The sequence below is a fragment of the Fistularia commersonii genome, chromosome 4 (assembly GCF_037954325.1).
Source record: "Fistularia commersonii isolate RoL2024-O1a breed Wild chromosome 4, RoL_Fcom_v1.0, whole genome shotgun sequence".
Classification (NCBI taxonomy): Eukaryota; Metazoa; Chordata; class Actinopteri; order Syngnathiformes; family Fistulariidae; genus Fistularia; species Fistularia commersonii.
The window spans coordinates 20,893,904-20,917,695 of NC_141287.1; the positions used below are offsets into that span (position 1 = coordinate 20,893,904).

The following is a 23,792-nucleotide window of genomic DNA, read 5'->3' on the forward strand; positions in this document are numbered from 1 at the left end:
CTTGAGGGAGCGTCACTCGAAGTTCACTTCGGTCCAGTCTTTCCTTAATTTACACACACACACACACACACACACACACATACGCACACACGCATCTGCTCACCCACACTCACATACACTAACACACACATCCTGCAGAGTCCAGCCCAACTTTTCCATCCAGAAGACGCTCCGGAGCTGCATGTTACTTACACCTCCTTCTTGTTGTTGTTGGAGGTTTTATTTGTGTTTGTGTGGTTTTTTTTTTTTTATTTTATTTTGAATTCTCTTTTTTTTTCGATCCGCCGTTTGGAGCAGTTAACATTTTTTTTTTTTTTTTTTTTTTGAAATCACCGTGACAACTTTGGAGAGGAACTTCTCGGAGCGCGGAGCCAATGGGGGAATAAAGCGGGTAATTGCAGCGGGAGTCAGCGCCCTGCGCCGCAGGGTCGGGCCAAAATGAAATAATCCGGAACATTTACCTGAGGATTTGAAGGTACGCTTCCGACCTGACTACATATTGCAGGCGGCACTAATCTCACAAGTGTTTTGCATCACATTACGGACTCTCATCTGATGTGTGAAGGGTGGGGCGGTAATAACGCGGTAATATAGGACCGGGTGGTGAAGGGGTTTCATTTAATATTCCTTAAAATCAGTGTGTGGAATGAGATCCGGGTCCATTAGACGACTCTGGCTGCGAGTTGCGTTTGGTCCGGGACAGGTGCAGGGTGCGGGGCTCCCAGGGCGGGGAGTGAGTCAGAGTTAATGCATGAGTGTGTGTGAGTGTAAAATATCATCATAAATCTCTCCTTAACGAGACACTCGTTCATTATCGTTTAAAGTCACCGCTCATTCATTTCAATGGGAAACACTTTTGAAAAGGAGGTTGTGCGCCGATGTGTCCGTCCTGTGGTTTATGACGGAGTCCAGCGGATTCTCGGAACATTCGACCAAACCAATGCTTTGCACTGAAAATCTAATCTCACTGAAATTGCATTTTTTTTTTTTTCTATTCGATGAGTTTGTTTAATTTCGTAGCAAAGAAAATGACAACTCAAAATCAGTGTGTGGAAACTATAGTTTAATATATTTAAAGTATAGTCTCCTAGATAAGATAAGATAAGAAAAGATAAGATAAGATAAGATAAGATAAGATAAGATAAGATAAGATAAACTTATTGACTGTCATAGGGGAAATTCCTTTGTCACAGCGTCATAACAGTCATAATTATTATATCATTATAGTTTTAAGAATTTAAGCACATATCCATTCGTATATGTTCACAGTACCCTATCCATACATAACCTGTCAATTATTGACATCATAAATCTTGTACACTGGGTTCATTTGTGATTAACTAGAAGTGTCTTTGTGAACTTCTGGTGCACAAAAACTCCATTTCTTTTCCCTTTACTCGAACATGTGCGACGACAGTAACGTCGAATCTAATCGACGCCGTAGCATATTTAGCATCACTGTCGAAAACCAGTAGAAGACATAAAACCCTTATTGTTCACCTACTTCCTGTCTTAAAAGTTAAAACCTGTGTCTCAGTGTGTGCAGCGATCCCGTCCCTCCCCGCTCACCCTGCCGAGCCAAGATGTTTCCCGGCGTCCAGGTGCTGCTGGCACTGACGCTCCTGCTGCCCGGAAGCCAGGCTTGTCCCAGGAGCTGTAACTGCTACCAGGCCAACGAGGTCCACTGTACTTTCCGATCCCTTCTCGCCATCCCTGCCGGGCTGCCGGCGCACACACGCCGCATAAACCTAGGGTAAAGAATCGCACGCGGAGAGTATACGTGCACGCCTTTGCAAGGATTTTAAACCCTGACGTTTGGATGGTGATCTTCTACAACCCGCCAGGTTCAACAGTATCAGCAGAATCCAAGACGGCTCCCTGGCCGGGCTGAAGAGGCTGGAGCTGCTGATGCTTCACAGCAACGACATCCACCACCTTCCAGACGCCGCGTTCGGCGACATGAAATCACTGCAGGTAAAAAAAAAAAAAAAAAAGGGAGTTATTATGAGGAGAAGCGCACTTCTGGTTAAATATACACTCGCGCCGTCATTGGCCGGGATGCTTCGCAAGAATGCGCATGTGCCGTCGGTCGGTCCCGCCCGACACTCGATATGAGCTTGTTGCGCATGTGTGCCAGGAATGGCAGGACAACTGCGGCTCCGCCTGCCGACTCGCGCTAAACACGATAATATGAACGGCGTAGTGACAGGAAGCGGCGTAGCCGAGTTGTCAGGGTTCGCTCGTGGCTCAAACAAATGCGATGAAGCCCAGATACGGCGCCCTGCCGTACTTAGATGTAAAAAACAGGCATTATACAGCGGTTAGCGCTTCGGCCTCACAGCATGTAGGAACCCGGCTCGATTACGACTTTCTGAGTTTGCACGTTGCCTGCACGGGTTTCCTCCCACAGTCCGAGAGCAGGCGGGTCCATCGGAAAGATTGCTCCGTCTTATCTATCTGTGTGGCCCCGTGACAGCTGGGTAAAGGATAAGCGGCAGAAGATGGACGGATGGACAAACGTTATACACCCAAACACCCAATTATCACGATTGGTCAATTCAACATGGCTGATTTTGAGTGTTTGAATTGAAGTTGTTTTATTTTTTCAAATCATTCATTAGCTATACCGCTTATCTTGCACTCAGGGTTGTGGTTTTTTTTTTAGCCCAACCCAGCTGTCATTGGGTGAGAGGTGGCGGTTCAGTCGCTTGTCAATCACATGCAACCATTCATATCTAGCAGAGAACCCTCATACAAATTCTACACGGGAAGGCACGCTGGACCTTCTCGCTGTGAGGCACAATTCATGTTTCTTTTCAGCTTAAGTTATGAGCGTTGGGCGTCTCGTGCACAGGAAGGCAGCTGTAGGAGCTCAAACATGGAAGCACGTTGGAGTTTTTTTTATAGTGAAACAAAAGACTCAGCAGGAGTCAGTTTTCTACCATTTTTGGAAAGATATTATTGTATTTTCCGCACTACAAGGCGCACCGGATCATAAGGCGTACCTTCAATGAATGGCCTATTTTAAAAAAAAATCTTCATATATAAGGCGCACTGCATTATAAGACGCATATAATAGAAGCTACAGCAGCGGCTGGGGTTGCGTTGTGCATCCATGCTAAATGGAGCTGGGCTAAAGGGAACGTCAACAAAACAGTCAGATAAGTCAGTCAAACTTTATTAATAGAATACAAACCAACGTTCTGACAACTCCGTTCACTCCAAAAACAAGTAAGTGCACTCACAATACGGCACTGTACGTACCGGTAAAATCTACCGGTATTTGTGCCGCCTTCGTTGAAGACAGTGTTTTTCCAACTCCATTTGTCAGAGTTCAAAGCGTTTCATCAAACGAAAGCACCGAGAAGGACCGCCTTAAATTCATCGATGTTAACTTTGCGTGTTTGTCCTCTAACCGTAGCCGTCTCGCTTTGTTTTCTCGGGAAACCCTGTTTGGTCTTCTTTACTCGGCGTGGGTCATCTTGTCGCTTCCTCCACTTCCTCCGCACCATTGATTCGTTAATGTTGAATTCTCTCGCCGCTGCTCTACGGTCGACGGCCGCTTCCCGTAGTTGCAAGACCTCTTGCGGCTCAATATTGATCCATATATAAGGCGCACTGGGTTATAAGGCGCACTGGGTTATAAGGCGCTCTGGGTTATAAGGTGTCGGTTTTTGAGAAGATTGAAGGCCTTTAGGTGCGCCTTATAGTGCGGAAAATACGGTATTCACTTAGACAGTAATCAGCCAAGCATGCTTAATCGTGGCCGTTCTACTTTTGACCACTGACGGATTCATAGACGTATCAAGAAACAATGCATAATTCATCCTGATGCATCATTTACACGGCTTCGTTCACGTCACCGCTCCACGAGGGGAAACACGCTGGACGCTTTAGTTCCGACCCAAGGGTAAAATCAGTGGGCCAAGTGTCATCACTCAGCTCGCATTTGTTTCCCTCATCTCCCAAGTGATGCTATTTTTTTACTTTGCCAAATAATGGGATCCATATTTTCGTTTGCTGATGTTTCCTGGTGCTGTCGGCGTCTGGAAGGGGGAAGAGGGGCGGGATGATCAAAAGCCTTGCAGAAACACGGTTCTGAAAGTTGGTTTTCATGAGCCATCTTGACCGGACGGCGTTGGACGAAGGATCACCGTTTATTTTTTGAATGAAATAAGCCATCCATTGTGAGAATATCAGTCTCCCCCGCTTTGGTCTGAACAAGCCATAGGTCGAATTTACGATCCGATAATGTGACGTGAGCCGTGGTGTCGGCGCACGTACTGGCACGGCCGCTTTTGTAGGTCATCGTTTAAATTTCCATTCAAGTGCGTTCAACAGACACTCTTTGTTTCAAGAGCTGTATGGTGAGATTTATTAATATTTCATTTATGCCGCTCGCTGTGTTCCCTCCACCCCCGCAGATACTGAAGTTGAGCTACAACAAGCTGCGAGAGATCCCTTCGTCCAAGACCTTCGCCGGCCTCACCTCGCTGCTGCGACTGTACTTGGATCACAACCTCCTCCGGCACATCCACCCACGGGCGCTGCTCCAGCTGCCGAGTCTCCGGCTGCTACGCCTGCAGGGGAACAGGCTACATCAGCTGCACCCCCATTCCCTCTGCACGCTGTCCCTCCTCAATACATATTATTTCTCCACGCTCAGGTGAGCTACCAACACTGAGAGCAAAGGTAAACAAACATGACCTCGCAGGGCCTTTGCCACCGAGACCAGCTCTGTGAACCAGCTCTGACCCAAACCCGACCTTCGGGTCGGCGCCCGAATTATCGGCGATCGGGCCCGAGTTCTACCTCTTGACTCTCCTCTTGTGATACTTCGTAGGGCACGCGCGTGATCGGACGACTTCCTGTATCCGTCTCAAAGTGTTTTTTCCTTTCACCGTCCTGCACCTCCGTAGACACCTGGACCTGTCCAACAACAGTCTAACCACTCTGCCGAGAGCCACCTTGGAGACGGCGCCGCTCCTGGAAACAGCTGCGCTGCAGGACAACCCGTGGAGTTGTGACTGTCGGATGAACTGGTTCATCTCTTGGAGTCTGGCTCGCAGAGGTTAGACGTCTAATATGTTCGTCGTTAGCGGTTGTTTTGACTCCTCCGAGAAGTTCCTTACTCGCGGCCATTTCCGGACTGTTTACAACATGTGGACGGATTAAGCGTCTCGAAGGGGGGAAATGGAAAAAGAATAAGAAGCGGGTACAAATGAAGCACTAACGGCACAGTGTTATCCGCCGAGAAATACTTTTATATTTATCTACAAATAGCGTCGTCTTCAGGCTTTCACATCTCACGTCCTGGTTTTCATTAGACATTTCTCTTTAGCGTTCATTTTCTACACGCAGCTAATGGTTGTTACTGAGATGTGAGTCAAAGCGCGACTGTGAAATGTCTCTCATTCATATGCTAGATTTAACCTAGCGTGCCTGATCCACGATGACACATTGATGCGCGCAGGCGGCTGATTTATACAGACTAATAATTGCTGTGTAATAATGAAGTGATGTGCATCGCAGTTTACGGGCACCCATTTAGTCTGAGATATAAATTGTAATTAGTGCTGAAGAGGAGCCGGCATGACGAATATACACCTCTAATTTGTGCGGCTAGACGAAGCGGGCTCTCTTAAAGTTGATTTTCAGAAACGTGGAGGAATCCTTTGTTTCTCCCTCTCTCAAATAGATGTCATGAAATGTCCGGGAAGTCCTCAGTGTCCCGTCTGCGCCTCCCCGGCTTCCCTACAAGCGCAGGGAGTGCTTGAGCAGAATGAGCTGTCCTGCGCCTCCCCCGCCATCGCTGTGCGACCAGGAGAAGACGCGCCCTCGGAGACGGACGTAGGCGACGTTCGGTCGAGCGATTCCTTCGGAGAGCCTCTGGGCACTGCGTCACTGGAGCTTTCCGACCTGCAAGGGAACCACGTCGATCTGAGCTGCGACATCCACCACCTCGCAGACTCCCAGGATATTTCGCCCCCTCCGGATCTTTCCCTTTCCTCCTCGGCACCGATCGCCCTGGCCCTGACCCTCTCCCTGGATTGCCCCGTGGAGGGGCAGAGCTATGAGCAGCTTTGGCGGATTCTGGCTTACTACAGTGAGACCGCAGTCCACCTCGAGAGGGAGATCATGCTGGGTAAACTCCCGGCGCTCGCCTACCGCTACAGGCAAGCAGAGGAAGCCGAGGGATATTATAACACCGGCGTCAGAGCCTCCTTTCAAGCCAGACCGCAGTGGCTGCTCCAGTCGTCCATCGGCGTTCGGCTCAACCGAGCGCAGTCGAACGGACAAAGGGTAAAACTGATATACTCGACGAGAGTCTCCGCTCAACCCGACCCCGTTGCCTACCACTCGGCCTCCCTCGCTCAACCGTGGGTTCTCATTTCGACCAACCAGACCAAATCGGCCCTCGCGGCTGTGGCCGGCAGCACGGTGGAACTCTCCTGCCCTGTCAGGAGTTCCGGTAATGCCAAGGTGCAGTGGATTCTCCCAGATGGATCCAAACTCATCTCCCCCTCCACCAGTAAGGATGATAGACTCCAGGCTTCTGCCTCCGGGTTTCTTTTGCATCGAGCGAAGCTCTCGGACGCCGGGCTCTACTACTGTGTCGCTCAGGCCGGCAAGGACGTAGATGTTCTCCCCCTCTGGCTGGCAGTGGACGAATCCTCCGTTCCGCCGTCTGGCGAGGCCGTTGGACCTTCTGTAACGGCAACAGCTGGCCAGCCTGTAAGTTTGCTCTGCGAGGCTTCTGGTTCTCCGGCACCGCACATCAGTTGGCTGTTGCCGGATGGAAATGTAGCGTGGAGGGGGTCGGCTGTGTCGCGGCGATTCACCGTGCTGTCCAACGGGACGCTTTCCCTGTCTCAACTTTCCGCGCGAGACGCCGGGCATTACCGCTGCATCGCTGTCAACCAGTACGGAAGTGACTCTCTGTCCATGCAGTTGGAAGTAACTCCGAGACAAGCCCCGTCGCACCAAGCATCCTTTGTCAGGGAGCCACAGTCAGCCTCCGGCAGGTCGACCAAAATACGAGCGCCGCTACTTCAACAAGCGGAAGAAGGATCCGGGGACGATGTCGAGGTCGAAGGGAGAACATTCGTGGCGCAAAGGAAGCATTCAAGCCCCCCTCGCACACTCCCGAAGAGACGTTATCCAAACGGTAAGCCTCTCAGACATGGTACGATGAGAGGAGGCGCCTCGAGAAGAGGAGGAGGGCCTCTAATCTCAACTGAGCAGAGGAGAAATCGCTTTGACAACAGGTTTCGCGTGGCCCCCAACAAGCAAAGGATAGACCCTCAGAAATGGGCAGACTTACTCGCAAAGATACGGCAAAAGACCGGTCTGAATAATACCATCGATACCAGGACCACACCTAGACCAGAGACAGGAAGTAGCGCCACAGAAAAAGAAAGATACAGGGAAGAGGATGATACAAAGACTAGTCCGACAGCAAGGTCGGAAACTGAAGGGTCGACTTCGGACGACACGGTTGTAAAAGAGGAAAGCCCCATTCCTGTGCCGACTCGAGCGGGCCTTCAGAACGGTCAGACGGTGCGGCCGACGCAAACGCCCTCACATGCCGACAAGCATCAAGAGACACCTGTGCAGATTGAGAACGTTTCAGAGACGGAGATAAACTCAAAGACACAAAATGACCCGGTCACGTCTAAAAAAATCTCTTCAACTAATGAAATTGCCACAGAGCCAGTCGAAGGAGAGGAGCGAGAACCAAGCCCGACCTCATCCAGAGGCAGACTTCAAAATCCCTCGCAGGGATTAATGCCTAATTCGGTTCCCCGCCTGCGGCCTCAAAGCCCGTGGACCTCTCGCAGGCGTATCGGACCGCGAAGGCGAGTCAACAGGCCGAAGGGAAGACCTCTCGCTCCTCCTCGACCTCTACCGGACCCCGTAAACCCAGGGTCACAAAGTGTGACACAGGATTCTTCTGCGGACCATACGAATGCGACTTCGCTTGTGACGACGACCTTATATCCGGCAACTTTGTCAATGCCGAGCGGTCACGTTACATCCTGGCCAAATGGTGTGACCACCAGTCCGCTCTCTCGTGCTCTTTCCACCTCTCCTGGTATCCACACTTCTAAATCGGACAAACTCTTTAACGCTAATACACATGCGTACGCGACGACTCACCCAGTCCGCACGCCGGCCACGGCAGAGCACACTGACTCGACCACAGGTGCACCGACAACCACTCACGCCGATGTCGAAATCACGCATTTGCAAACCCTCACCGAAACGCCGAGAGCCCCGGAAAAGCCCGGCGACAGAAACCAAGACAAAGAATTTGAAGACCTAGAGAGCAATTTGTCTGGTTCACCTCAAACTTTCTACCCTCTTCCAGCTACTCACTCCTCTATGGTTACCTTGACGACAACTCCTATAAGCATCCTCGAGGGTAGGCATTATACTAGCTTGCGGGGAGTTTTGGGAGATGCATCTACTGCTGCAGGTAGCTACGATACACTTCCCTCTACTGCCGTAAGCACACTTATGATTCCACAACCTACGACATCAACTACAAGTGTTGCTAATATACGTATCCATACAAGTACTACAACCTCTCTACCTACTACGACAACCAAAACTACTACTACTATCCTTCCTACTGCTTTAGCTAGCAAGGTGACTTCTTCGTACAGCGCCTCTACCGCCGCAACAAGTGATATTCTTTTGTTCGAATCCACGTTCACCCCCATCAACCCCACCACTTCCACTGTTCCTGAAACGAGCGCTTATATTCCGAATACCAGCGGTACCGTTTCAACTCAAAGTCTTCCTTCGACCACGGCAACAATCGCGCAAAGTACCTTGTCTGCAAAGCTCACAACGACAAGTTCAAAAGGTACCGTAGCCTTATCCGGAGAGACACTGAGCGTCGGACAGGTCGACTCCAGAGGGAGGCTCGATGCTGGGACTCCATCACAGACACAAGGTCCTACTGGCTGGAAGAACGTTGGGGCTAATTTGATTCCAGATTCATCCGGCAGCAGACCGCGTTTACCTCCGGGATCTTCAAATCCAGCTTCCCCAAGGGTAAGCTCGAATGGATTTCAACGCTTCCACCTGAAATGTCTCAGAAAACTTCGTAGCGGGAAGCCGAGATGGGAAAATACTTAGTTCCTCAATTGCTAATGTATTAGCCAAGATATTGGATCTTTGGATTTCTAACCATTCTTCGCTTTCAGCCGCCAATTCAGTGTTATCATAATGGAATTGTATTTGCAGATCATATATGTGTAAATCAACATATCTGAATCTATCTGCATTCATCCCCATCGCTGTCAAATCGTCGTTTGTTTTCTCAGACACTGTTTGTCCACAAAATGGCAACTCGCACATGCGGAAACTCATCACGTGACCAAACAGGCCCTCGGGCAAATATTTAGCGGAAGATAATACATAATAGATCTGAAAATAGCCTAATCTAAATCCACATAATCAGCTATTAAACCTCGGGGATATTTTAGACAATTCATCAATTTCATGGATTTTCCAGAGCTCTGCCTGAGTCACTGCAAGCCGCCAAGTGGAAAAAGATGCATGTTCACCAAGCAAGATAATGTGTATTAAGAGCCGAATCCCAAAGCATGTAAAATAACCAATTGAAAATTCATTCTTTCATTCAGTCCAAGAGCAGAACGCCAGTGACTGTGCACAAGTCAGCGGACGGAAGCTGCGTAAAATGTGTATTTCTGAGGGACGTTTCTTCCGAACACCTCTTCTTATGAGCGATTAAAAAAGTTTCAGACGGGATTTTTCAATTAGAACAGCTTGTGCAGATCTATAATACACAGATCGGTAATCGACATACGTTTCCATTTATTTATTTTCCCTTAACTCAAGCTTTAACTCAAAGCTTTCCTTTCATGAATTCAGGGCTTAGATGCCATTTAACATTTTAAGGGAGTTGTGAATTCTATTATTAATTTTCATTTGCTGCTATAATCTTTTTTTTTATAGTCCCCAGTTGTGAGATCCAGACCAAAGATTGCAGACCCACACATCAGAACGGTGTCTTTCCCTGCAGAGAGCGTTGCACAGTTGCATTGTGAAGCAAAAGGGGAGCCCGAACCTTCCATCACCTGGACCAAGGTTGCCACAGGTGAGCACCGTGCAGTGAAAATCTCCAAACCCGGAGCACCACCACCTATATTTTTACTTACCGTAATTTCCGCACCTGAATATAAGCCGCACCGGCAAAAAAATAACCAAATGAATATATGTGTACATACATGGACCGCGCTTGTCTGTAAGCTGCAAGTGTCCACGTTGTAAAGTGAGATATTTGCACTTTTAATCAAACCTATACGGGTAACATCCACAAATATGTACCGGAAATGTTTTTTTCCGAACAGCGCCTTTAACACGGCAGATGAAAAGGACGAATAATAAATAAGACTTGGAAAAGTCCATCCGTCCATCCATCCATCCATCCATTTCCTATCCCCGCTTTGTCCTACTCCAGAATATAAGATAAGATAAGATAAGATGTATTGATCCCAATGGCGGAACTTACATTGCCACAGCAGAGTCACAGTTGTAATGTCAAAAAAGGAAAAATAAAAATGAATATAAATATAAATATAAATAGAGCACTAAAACTTTTAAAGTCGTCTTCTTCGGTGTCGGAATTGAACAACCCTCATACTTTCACGGTCGTTTCATCGGCCCGATGTGACGAGGCTAAATGTTTTAGCGGCGTGAAGCGCGTTAGCCCCCCAAAATCCATAAATTAGCCGCATTGTTGTTTAAGCGGCAGCGTCCAAAGCGTGTGAGTCCGGAAATTACGGACGCGCAAACCTTCATATCTCACATATATTAAAAAAAAAAGAAAATCAACCTCTGCATTAATGATCTGCTGTTATTGAACATCTATCTATCTACCTAAGGAGCTGTGATATCGGTCCACTCCAGAGCGCAACGACTTGAGGTCCTTCCAAATGGTACTCTTGTTATTCAGAATGTTCAGCTGCAGGACAGGGGAACCTACATCTGCAGCGCACACAGTGTCCTGGGTCGCGACAGGTAAGCCCACTGGTAAACACTACGGATGCATCGCAAATCTTCTCAACATCATGTACTTACAATAAAAATCGCATTTCAATATCGAATACGCGTTGTGTTTCTGTCACAGGTTGATGACAGCTCTGGAAGTGTGGACGCGTCCCCCTCGGATTCAGCTGGCCAGCTACAGGGAAGCCACCATCCATCAAGGCGGAGAGCTAAACCTGGAGTGCCGGGCCGTTGGGGTTCCGACCCCGCTGCTCTCTTGGGTTCTTCCGGATCGTTCTGTACTAACCTCGGCTACCAACTCCGGTAATCGAGTCACCGTGGACGCCAACGGGACCCTTCGTATCTCAGTTACGTTGCCCGGCGACCGAGGGGTCTATCGATGCGTGGCCTCTAACTCGGCGGGTGCGGCGAGTTCCTCCGTGCGTGTCCACGTGTCCTCGTTGCCGCCGATGATCCAGCAATCCAAAGAGGAACACCTGCTCTTGACTCCGGGGGAGCCTGTTTACGCTCACTGCTCCGCCCGAGGCGCCCCGACGCCAACTCTGCGCTGGCGGATCCCTGTTGGCACGATAGTTCGCCCTTCCCAGTTTCTCCATGGCAATCTTTTTGTCTTACCCAACGGTACGTTGCATATTCGACGAGTCGGACCGAAGGACGCCGGGAATTATGAATGCACCTCAACGAATGCGGTCGGAGCTGATAAGAGGACTGTGAGACTAGAAGTGCGGGTGGAACCAAAAAGAGAAAGAACGGTGGAAGGGGGAGTTGCTGGAACACTCACTCCTACATCTTCTCCCCAGAAAGGTCTGTCCAATTACAGCGACCCATCATTGCCCGTCGTCCCTGCCAGATTTTTGCCTTTGTCACCCCCGGAGAGACACAAGACCTCGTCGTCGGGCGATTCCGGCTCCTCGTCGCACCCTCGGCAACCAACTTCGGCCGGCTCGTCCTCCGCATACCGTTCCAGTTCGAACCAAACCGTTCCCTCCACAACCGTCCGACCCAAACTCCCCGACGGTCGCCACAACGGCATAGCCTCACCCGGATTGGTAAACAACAACCGAGTGACTTATCCTTCCCCGTCTGACAGAGGCAAAGCGTCAGCTGTTTCGCATTCCTCGCCCGTCTCCACTTTCAACAAAGCCCGTATTGTGTCCACCTCGCCCTCCATCACTACCGTCTCCTATGGAGGCTATTTGCAGCTCCACTGCTCTGTTATTGGAAACCCGTCCCCCATTATAATTTGGAGGACCCCGAACAGGAAACTGGCAGATATGCACTTCAGGTACGGAGCCGTGCGCGTGAGTCCGCATATATGAAGGGTACTTGCTATAAAACACATTATAATATGTGTTCATGATTGTTTTGTTATTGCTTATCCATCGCAAAGATGCCTGAAATTTGCAGATTCATTCACGCCACGTCGCGGCCAAAAGTTGACGCGCGGGTGCTAAAGTTTGTCTCTCGTTGCGTTTTTTGGTATCAAAGTTTCGACCGACGTCTGAAGGTGCATCCCAACGGCACGCTGTCGGTCCTGGCCGCGACACAGGCCGACACGGGAGATTACCTTTGCGTGGCGCGCAATAAGATGGGAGACGACTATCGTCTCCTGCGCGTCTCCGTGGTGGGAAGACCCGCCAAGATCGAGCCCAAGCAGCCGCCCAATCAGATGGTGTCATTCGGCAAACCGCTGAAGGTAAGCAGAAATTGAACTTTTTTATTTTTGGCAGAAATTCTTATTATTTTTATAGTGATCGTTATTCTTAAAATGATTTCAATAACCGCAAAATAGCTCTGTTTAGAAATACCGGTCTGCTAGTTATAATTCTAGTCACATGACCATGTTTAGCGGTTACATGCAGTTTGTTCGACAGTTTATTGATGCATTTGAGTTATTCGAATAGTCATATCATTGAAATTAACTTTATTACCAACGATACGTACAAAATAAGATTCACGTGTTTCCCGTGGAGGATACAGTGAATCTCCCGGTTCGATCGGCAATATCGCAGACGTAGCGCTTCGGCGGCGTGTGATTCCTGTCGGATCCAAAATCACAAACGATAGCGGCGAGACGGCTCCGGCTTGCTGACACGTATTCGCCGCAAAATATAACCATTTCTCATGATTTATTCATCATGGCCACAAGATGCATCTCGTCCGTTTCCCGTACTTGATTTATTTCTCGGCCATAAGATTTAATTGATTCCCGTGCCTTAATTAGGCAGTCGCCAAACTCTCAAACAGTGGCCCCAAAATTTTACCCTGCCGATGAGATATACAGTATCTTCCCGCCACGTTGCACTCGACTCGGAACAATTACGTAAATAAACTCTGGCCACGATTTTTGTTTATTCTTTTTACCTCTTTGGCCACCTCCCGTCATTATTTTGAAAACCGAAATGGATTAAGATTTTTCCCCGTCTGCGTGCCAAAATAATCCATCTCCCGCTCTCCGCCAGCTATTTTCTATGAGTGATTTTTAATTAGTCGAAGCTCAGATTGGTGTAAAGCATGCTGCTCTAAATCATTTAACAGCAGCCTTCATGGAACTGTACTTTGCATATGAATATTAAAGAGCCGACTAAAAACCGCTCAAGAGGTATGATGTGCAAATCAGCTGACGTAACATTATGATAACGACGGCACCGAGAGACGGATGTGCTTTAAAAATGGACTCTAATTACAAAGCTGAATATCCTTTTCTTTCTATTGGAGAGCCCAGACATAGCTTTAAATGTCAGCCATCACCTCTTTCTATCAGGAAACGAGATGTTTCTCCAGGGATTAGCCTTCCCGGGATCCAACGGTCACACAGGTGTTTAAATCGTATCGGCGATTGAAAAGAAAATGCCGGCTTCCTGCAGGTGGACTGCTTGGCGTCGGGACTCCCTGACCCGGCCGTCCGCTGGAGCCTACCGGATGGAACCACGGTGAACAGTGTGCTCCAGGGGGAGGAGAGAGGAGGGCGAGCAAGGAGGCTAACGGTGTTCGGCAACGGGACTTTGCTGGTTCCAGCGGTGGGAGCGGGCGAGGAAGGGGAGTATACATGTTACGCCGAGAATCAAGGAGGTCAAGACACCATGAAGGTAAAACTCTGTCATCTCTCTGTCGATTTAGAATCATTCATTCAAAAATTGAATTCGAAATTGAATGGGACTCTTCTTTTTTTTGCCGTGAAGGTCAAGGTTAAGGTCATGATGGACTCTCCGCCGACCTTCACCGATGACAGGAACTATCACGTGGTTAAAGTGCGTCAGGGAGAAACGGCGATCGTCCCGTGTCGGGCTACGGGAGATCCCATCCCGACAGTTTCGTGGTTCTCTCCAGCGCGCCGCCTCATCCAACGGAAATCCGCTTTTACGTCCGAGCGGGCGGCGGTGGCGTACGACGGCACTTTGGAGGTGCGTCTCGTCCAAAAATCGGACACGGGCAACTACACGTGCCGAGCGTCGAACGCCGCCGGGGAGCGAAGCAAGTTGGTGGGCCTGGAGGTGGAGGTTCCTCATCATAGATCGAGCCAGCAGGCGGGACGAAGAAGTTGGAGTGGTACGACTCGGGAGAGCGATTTTGGATTTTCCAGTGCGCTCCCTGGCAAGCTCAAGAGCAACGGCAGCGGTGATTTTGGTTACAGTGATAAAGAAAGCGACGCTCAAAATACGTTCAAGACGCACCCCACTGAAATTACAAAACAGCTGGAAGGTGTAAGCGGTGTAGGGATTAATCGGGCTGGAAACATGGGGAGCGCGGCGGAAGACATCGGAAAAAGTAGCAACGTACCTGACATTAAGAGAGGCGGTGGTAGCAATGGAAATAGTCACGGTCCGGTAAGAGTAGGAGATTTTGGAAGGGATCCTGGGAGTAGTAACAATGAAGTTACTGTGCCGAAGCCTAGAACGGATCCGCAGTCGAGCAGAGACAACGGCAAGATAAGTGTGACGTCTGGAAATCTCGGGGGTTTTCCAAGTGGCATTACTAACTACGGGGTTGGAACCGGTGTACAAACAGAGCACGAAGCCGGTCAGAATAGCTACACAGCTGAGAGGAACGTCGGTGCTAACAAGGCCACCGACGCCACTCACAACAAGGTCGTCGGCGTGGTAACAACATCGAAGCGGCGAGCGGTGAAAGGCCAAACCGTTCATCTGCCGTGCCCCTCTCGTGGATCCTCTCAGCTGACTTGGCTCCTGCCTGCAAACGGGGTGCTGCCCTCCCCTTACTACGGCAGCCGATTCACGGTGCACCGCAATGGCACCTTGGAGGTACGAGGGCTTCGGGTCAGCGACGGCGGGACTTTAGTGTGTGTCGTCAGAGGCCAGAGAGGGGAGACCAGAATACATGTGGAACTGGAGGTCTCGGACGCACAAGATGAAGCCGGACCTCCTTTCGGGGGAAGCCTGCCGCAAAAACCTGCTCCAAACTTGGGGTCCCCTTCAGAGGTCCTTCCTGGATCGCATCATTCAAGGCCGGTAAATGACAAAAACCCGCTTCCTCCAAATCAACAGGGTCGATCGTCACTCGCCGCTGCCTATCCCCTCGGCCCTCCGCCTTCAAACAGGCTCGCACCGGAGCCGGTCTTGAAGACCCGCACAGCCTCCCTGGTGAGCATCGTTAACGGAGAAACCCTTCGCCTGCCCTGCTCGGTTCCCGAAGAGACGTTAGAACGTGCCGGATCCCTCTCATGGACCTTACCCAGCGGCAAGGTGGTGTCCCGGGGCGACAGTGCTGACTTTGGCCGCTACCTGGTCCAAGAGGACGGCACGCTCACTGTGCAACAGGTTTCGGTGTTCGACAGAGGCGCCTTCGTTTGCAAATCCTCGACTTCTGACTCGTCCACGGTTTCGGTGATCACGGTTCCCGTTATTGTCATCGCTTACCCCCCGCGCATCACGGCGGGCCCCTCCCCGGTCACCTACACCCGCCCCGGGGTTGCCGTGGAGCTGCCCTGCCTGACAATAGCGACCCCGAAGGCAACGGTTACCTGGGAAACACCGGACCTGACGCAGCTGAGGGTGACGGGTCATGCTCGTAGCTATGGTAACCGATTCCTGAGTTCACAGGGGTCGCTGGTGATACAGAAGCCCACGAGTAGAGACACAGGATTTTACAGGTGCACTGCAAAGAATGTGATAGGGGTGGACACCAAGGCCACGTATTTACATGTGATTTAACTCACACACACACACACACACACACACACACACACACACACACACACAAATACACAAGTGTCAGTGTTGACCTATTATGTAACTCTTGCCCAAAAGAACTGCAAAACTCCAAAAGGAGATACTGTTGAAGTTCAGAAGACGCTACTAATAGTCTGTTTCTATGTTTGTCGTGTCTATACTGTATATTGTTCCTTTCAGGAATAACAAGATTCTTTGCAGATTCAGTGTTTTGATAATGTCTCTGCGCGTGCATTTATTTTGGATTGTTTCATTAACTTAAGACATCTGGTGACATTTTGTGCCTAGTATTTCTTGAACACAATTAATTCCATTTCGAAGTGGCATTCAAGAAAGCAAATGTTTTTTTTTTTCTCTTTGTAATACGTGCAACACTGGTTTTCTTCCCACAGTAATCTTAAAATTTTCTTTACATATATATATATATGTATATGTATATACATATATATATATAGCAGTGTATGATCCAAAATAAAATTAGGGTTCTCTAATTATCTTTCACTGAAAATGTAAATTGGAATACTATCTCCAAGTTTATTTTAACTTTAATTTAATTGTGTTATGATGTTTTCATTTTTCTATTATTTACAATCCTATTGTGACATGCATTTATTGTAGGCTTAAATAACAATTCTTCCTTGGTGCATATATAGCATTACGCCTTATTTACCTATTATCGGCTGCATATTTTACTAAATCTGTATAAGGTATTACTAAATCTAAGGCAGATAATGAGGATACATATATATATCTATATATATATATATCAGTTCAACAGATAACGCCAGCCTCGACTGCATTTTCGGGAAGAACGAGACATGATATTTAAAATATTAATCGATGAGTGATCTTGCTAATGAATTTGAATCGGATTTATCAGAATTGTAAATGTGTATAACTTGACATGTGTGGCCCTCATTAAGCCAAACCTCCTCCTTTTATCCCTTGTTTTCCCTTAAATTATTTCTTTCATAACTGTGTCTTGCGAGAAACGTTATTAGTTTTTCAATTTCTTTGCCATAAAGGGAAAAAAGTACATTCAATGCCGCTGTGTTTTTAATGTCCCGACCGACAAAGCAGGAATACATTTTCGGCAGCCTCCCCATTTTGGCGGCGAGGACATTCGTACGTGCTGAGTTCTTTTGCAAAATTGTGCGGACGGGCTGACGAAAGAAAACACCTACAAAAGTGGTGTTGCAACAGCGAGGCAAGGCCCCTTCCTTCCACTGCATGAGAACAGAAATTCCTTATTTCCAGCTCAGCTGTCAAAGCGGGCAGGTCTTAAACACAGATGAGACACATGTTGCTGACATCATATTCCTCTCTCTGGGACATGCAGTAAAACTCAGCCTCCGGTGCCAGCAAAAGCAACTGTACACACCACCTTATATGCGCTCACTCACACTTCTAGCAAATAAACCCTTTTTATTTTTCAAAGCTGGCCGTGACTGCTGAAAGCCGAGGGTATGAAAGGAAGTCACTGTGATTTGTGAAAGTATAATGGCTGGTAAAACGCACTGGCTGGTGAGTGAGATGAGAAGCCAAAAAGGTAGGATAACCATGACTAAAATGCCATAAAATGGGGCTTTTGGTCATTTTTGATCCTATTATTCATTCATTTTCCCGCTCTCAGGGTTGTGCTCGGGTAAAAGGTGGGGTTCAGCCTGGACCGTCTGCCAATCCATCACGCATAACACATGTGGCAAACTCAAGGCCTGCGGGCCAAATGTGGCCCGCCACATCATTTTATGGGGCCCGTCATAAAATGAACGCCTCAAAAGCTCTGATTGTCTGGAAATAAATTAGTCGATCGCGTGCACTGACCATAAACTACATTTCCGACAATTCATGTTACCCGCAAAGTGACGGCATCTCGCCATTTGATCGCAGTGTGTCCACATGGGTGCCATGTTCAACAAGTGGAATTGAGAAATATAAATGATCCCTAAATGTCCAGGAAGAGAAAAGTTGATGCAGATGGAAGGCTGTTTCAAGAAAGATGGGAAGATCGATACATGTTTGTGCTTTAAGGAGAAAAACCGCCATATCTTTTGTGTTATGAGGCAGCGTCGGTTGTCAAAGAGTACAATCTACGTTGTTAGCCTTCCGGAAAAACAACAAATTATCCAAGAATTAAAAGCCAAACTACGATGGCGGCAGAACGTGTTCACGAAAGCCATATCAGAAAAAACTGCAGCGGTGAAAGCTAGCTTTGGAACATCACTTTTTTAACATTACATTGCATTTATTTGACATTACATTTAGATACATTTGTACTGTCACCATTACATGTAGCCCTTTGAGGGCAACCATTATGCTGGTTATACGTGATTCTCCTTGACACCCCAGACATATAAGAACATGCAACCATTCGCCCTCACATTCACACGTCATATAGAGACATACAACCACTTACTGTCAAATTTGCATGTTTGAACAATTTCGGGTCCACAATGAACCTTCTGCAAGTGTTTGACCTGTGAGAGGAAACCCAGAGGAAGCCCATGCAGACACGAGGAGAACATGGAGACCATCTTGGTGACACCGCTAACCACTCTGCCACCACAGCTGTTCTGCATTAATGTAGATGTAATCTGATTACATTTTTTTTTTTTTTTTTTTTTTTTTTTTTTATAAATTGCTACACCGACAACGGGCTGCAGCAGACGAGCACACAAGAAATAATGCGTTCAGTGCAGTAGTGGTCTGTGCAGACACGACACACAACAATCCCAGCGGTTCATGGCTGGCGGGCAACATTTCTTATTTGATTTGTATGCGCGGGACAACTAGATATCATGTAAATTGAACAAAATGAAAACTGCAATTTAAATATTTAAATTTGATAATGAAATCTTAGTCAAATTTATATATAGATATATTTTTGGCATTTTATTGAAATCATTCATGATCATATGAATGTACCGACATTATTTTGTATGTAATCACCCATACAAAATTAAACAAGAGGAAAAGTAAGGAGTTGAATTCAATATTGATTGAAAATATTAAAATAGTTTGGCGGGCCGGATAAAAAAGCAGGCTGTAAAATGTCTAAATCTGCACTGGATGAAGACGCTCTATTAACACTCTGATGCTAATTCCTGAAAAACAGGGGAAGCACCGCCACCTGATGCAGAATCCACAGAGCACTCCAAAACACAAGAAACACACGATTGACTCCAAATTATTTATTTGTGTTTTGCAACTCGGAAATAATTGGAAAATGACGGGGGATGTGCGAGGACTCGCCTCGCAGCCGTCATCTGTCGGACGCACATCAGCTGTTCATTTCTTCTATCGCAACGACTAAAAATGCTCAAATTGAGCCTTTTATCCGTTATTTCCCTTTAACCCACCTTTCATCTGACATTTCATGTAGGTGTGACTCATCCACCCTTATTTTTTTTTTTGGATGCGCAACCTGTGCAGTAATGAGGTGATGGAAAAAGAAGTGGAGGAGGACGTATATTGTAGCAATTACGGGGTCTTGATGTTGTATCCATGGCTTCGCTCAGCCGTCGTCATAGAGATTTCATGGACTCGACTCGACCAGAACACAGATGGTACATGATAATGAAATCCCGGGGACAAACACGAAACATAAAACACATGCGTGCAAAAAAAAAAAAAAAAAGAAGGAACACACGGTGACTTGTAATAAAGAGATAATGACCGCAAATACAATGCAGTAACAGCCCAACTACAGCTGCGCACGATCGGGGTTCAAAACGAAAAGACCGCATTTGAGCGTCTCTTTCATCAGCGACAACCCAGAAACACGGCCTCTTCCACGCACTCGACGGCGCGTCTTCACACGGGAAAAAAAATACGATCCGGAGGACGTCGAGTGCACTCCGGGAAGAGAAGGGCCGGGGCTGAAATCATTTGACCTACTTTGACGATATTCCAAAGGCACGCGGTTGAGAAAATGTACGACCGAGACATTATGGATTACATGGCGGCAAATAGGAATATGTAATAACGGACGCGTCTGTAGAGTTTGAATGAAAACGCAAAGGGCGAAATGACTTCATCCGCCGTCCGATTCATGGGACGATCGGACGCCGGGCCCCATCTGGACCACGCGTCCGTCATCCGCCGGAACTGAGATCACGGCGAGCGCCCGATCCAAACCGAGGGGATCCGCTCAAACTCCGGTTTGACCACGGCTGAGAGTCGGTGACCTCATCCTGAGACGGCGTGACCTCGGCTTCGCATGCCTGCGCCAGGGGAGATGACCGGCTGCGACGGTCCGCGCTAAATACTTCTGAGGACGAACGCTGGATTTTCACATGCACTGATCATGTAGTCATGGAGATGTGAGCTTCGTCCGGGCATGTTATAGTGCCTGCATATGTGTGTGTGTGTGTGTGTGTGTGTCTGCTTTGAAGGGTGTGTTGACCAGCTGTTAATGATGCTCACATGTCAGGGAGTCTCCACTCTCAGGAGAAAAGTCTGACTCACGGGCTAACTGGCCTACTTTTACTGGGCCTGGAAACTGGACCAATGCAGAACACACACACACACACACACACACACACACTAACGGAGCACAATATCGCCCAATATATGGCTGAATATTTCGGTGCAGTTTTGATTTGAACGCAAGCTTCGCTGTCATGCGAAGATGTTGACTGGCGGCATTCAAATATTAGCAACAAAAAAGGCGACGTACGGATAAAGAACAAATAGAATAAAACAAGAATAGAGGATACAACAGAATAACGAATAAAAAAGAATAAAGATCAAACCTGACCGCGTCCTCGGGATGACGTTCACATTGTTGTCTGCAACACAAAGTGAGTCTTTGAAGAAAAGCAGTGTAAATACGACTGTTTGTTTTTCAGAGGGAGTGTGTGACCGCCGGGTCGCCGGGCCGGGTCGGACCCGGACCTTCGGCCCCTGGGATCGGCCCCTAGGATCGGCCCCTAAGATCGGCAAGGACCCCGGACGCAGGATAAGCAGTGAAGACGATGAATTAATGAAAGCCGGCGATTGCTTTTGACAGACCGGAAGAATCTACAGCAAACTTTTCCATCCTACTTCCCTTGGATGTAGGCATTCTCTGCAGACCACCTCCCACATTTTCCATCGTCACAAATTATATTAAAGATTTCAAAATTCCTAGTTCTTTTATATATATTTATATGTAAAAAGAAAAAAAGAGAGAGAATTTTATGTACATATATATATATATATATTTACACGTTTATAAAATTCTCTTTTTTCTTTTTTCACTGGTCTCTTTTCTTTATATATATATATCAATATAAAATAATTATATATATAGAAAATTCTCTTTTTTCACTGGTTTCTCTTTTCTTTATATATATATATATATCAATATAAAATAATTGTATATATATATATATAAAATTCTCTTTTTCATTTTTTTTTTCTTTTTTTTTTAAATCTTTTTTTTTTATGCTGCCATATACTGTAGGAACATCTGCAAATAACATCCCAAATTTTTGATCATCATTCTCTTTTTCCTTTTTTTTTCCTTTTTTTTCTTATTTTTTTAAATTTTATTCCTAATGTTTACAATTCTTGGTGCTGCTACCCCATGTGTCTCCCCATTGACATAAAAAGACTTCCTGGGTGGCCGAGTTATGGGCACTTCCACTTCACACCAAAACGGTTCCTAGTCCATAATATATATATATATTTATTATTTCCTTTTTTTCTTTTTTTTTCTTAATTTTCTTTTATTTATTTTTTTTTTTATTTTATTCTCGTTCACAATTTTGATGCTGCTACCACATGTGACCCCCCCCCCCATTGCCCCTCGGTGACAAATAAAATTTTTCTGATTCTGATTCAATTCCCACTGGGAGCTTTTCTGTGTGGGGTCTCAACGTTCTGCATGTGAATTTTCCGAATTTTCCTCCAACAGTCCAAAAACATGCAGGAGCTTCACTGTAGCCCCCTGACTGCAGGATAATCCTTTATATCCAGTGAAAGAATGAATGATCCAGCCTTCCTTAGCGCTGTTTAGCTCTGTTAGCTAAACACAAAAGACTCATGGAAGGTGGATAATCTCCACTTTTCCATTCAAACAATGACCACTGGCGCCGAGCGGTGAGGTCCGCTCATAAAGGCCCGTTAGCACCGGGCCGCGGCGCGTCACGGAGATGCAGCGCTGTTGATCGGACCGTCTCCCGCTGTTAGATCAGCTTTTGGCCTGTTGACAGAAGCCCATCTGTGGCGACCCTGCTGTTAATACACAGCAGGAGACCATCTGCCCCGAAGTGCTCCCTCTGCGGGAGCGAGCGCCGCGCCGCAGCCCAGCGGCGCCCGGGGTCGCGGCCGAGTCCGGGTCAGCCCGCTGTTGACAGTCCGCCGTGACGGTAAACAGTGCTTGGCTTTTGGGTAAAGAGACACGCCGGATGTAGTTTGTCTGCGAAAGAGCCAGAGGGAAACGGCTCTCGGTTGACAAACACCGGCGGGAGGAAAACACCCCGTCGGATTCGGGTGAGCTTTCCCATCACCGGCGGAGAAAGAAGCAAGGGACCGAATCCACCCAATATCTGCTATACATGTGGATTCATGGAAGCTGATTTTACAATTGTTTCAGTCCCTTCAGAAGTTTTCTTTATAGAACAAAACCCGACTCGGTGAGTCGACAAACGGGGGATGATTTACTTTATTCATTATTTAGCTTTCTTTCTTTTTTTTTTTCCCCCCCGCAGTTCCTCAACCTTGACTCTCGAGAGGCCGACGTACGAGTTGAAATTTACCGACGGCGGCTTCGAAAATCAGAAGATAACGGTGCGTCTGCACATCGACGGCGTGAGATTTCAAATAATGTTCCGGCCCCAAAGACCAAAACGAAGCAGACGCACTTGCGAAATCCTTTTGTCATCAAGGCTTTAAATATAAAGATAATAAACATGCATAATATTATTCTCCAAAGGAAACAACCCAGGGAACTTATATTTAGATTTTAAGCCCCGAAGTAACCCAGCCTCCCACCTGCAGCTTCTTTAATTCATTACGGTGCAATATAAACCTCATGGACAATTTGTGGGCGGGTATGTGAGGCAGAACGAATTGCAACCCCAAAGCTGAAACATCCACAATGTAATACTGCAAATATATTATGTGGGGGATATGATAAGACTCTAGTTTGGAATATTTCATGCGGAGTATCCCACCGGTCGATTTTGGACACTTTTATTTTGAAGAAAAAGCCCAAAATGGATGTAAAGAAACAATTTTCCACCACCGCTGTAAAATGCACTTCAGCCTCACAGACTTTTCAGAGGCTCTTTAATAAGATGGACAAACATTACCTCGGGGGAGGAATGTGTAAAGCTCTGTGATAAATCCCCCCAAATTCTACACCATGTTTGACGCTGGCTGCTGCATTATGCTGCGGTCCCAGCTGAATTAAAAGGAACAAGCAAATCTGTCGCATGAAGAGATTAAAAGGGTATCTTTAATGCTCTGCACTCAAGTCATACGCCGCTAATAAGATTTGATAACATTTGTTTGGGGTTTTATATTTTTTCCAGGAAAATCGAGGAAATTAGCAAACAAACGGTCAGCAGATGT

At 47.3% G+C, this 23,792-nt stretch overlaps 1 protein-coding gene across 1 annotated transcript; it reads left to right on the forward strand.

The window, feature by feature from the left end:
• Window positions 1–291: 291 nt before the first annotated feature.
• LOC147235103 (matrix-remodeling-associated protein 5-like) lies at window positions 292–17,265 on the forward strand. Its single transcript, XM_086145925.1, has 12 exons — window positions 292–475; window positions 1,538–1,753; window positions 1,845–1,974; window positions 4,425–4,666; window positions 4,920–5,071; window positions 5,699–9,063; window positions 9,991–10,132; window positions 10,920–11,055; window positions 11,165–12,328; window positions 12,532–12,739; window positions 13,911–14,132; window positions 14,226–17,265. Exons 2-12 carry the CDS (start codon window positions 1,584–1,586, stop codon window positions 16,212–16,214), a joined length of 7,920 nt encoding a protein of 2,639 aa, XP_086002051.1. The 5' UTR covers window positions 292–475; window positions 1,538–1,583; the 3' UTR covers window positions 16,215–17,265.
• The last annotated feature ends 6,527 nt before the right edge of the window (window positions 17,266–23,792 follow it).

Bases quoted from the DNA above. Each gene is read 5' to 3' on its own strand.
- LOC147235103 (XM_086145925.1), top strand. From the start codon at position 1,584: ATGTTTCCCGGCGTCCAGGTGCTGCTGGCACTGACGCTCCTGCTGCCC. The intron at 5,072-5,698 runs GTTAGACGTCTA...TCTCTCAAATAG, and splicing joins TTGGAGTCTGGCTCGCAGAG to ATGTCATGAAATGTCCGGGA. The intron at 14,133-14,225 runs GTAAAACTCTGT...TTTGCCGTGAAG, and splicing joins GAGGTCAAGACACCATGAAG to GTCAAGGTTAAGGTCATGAT.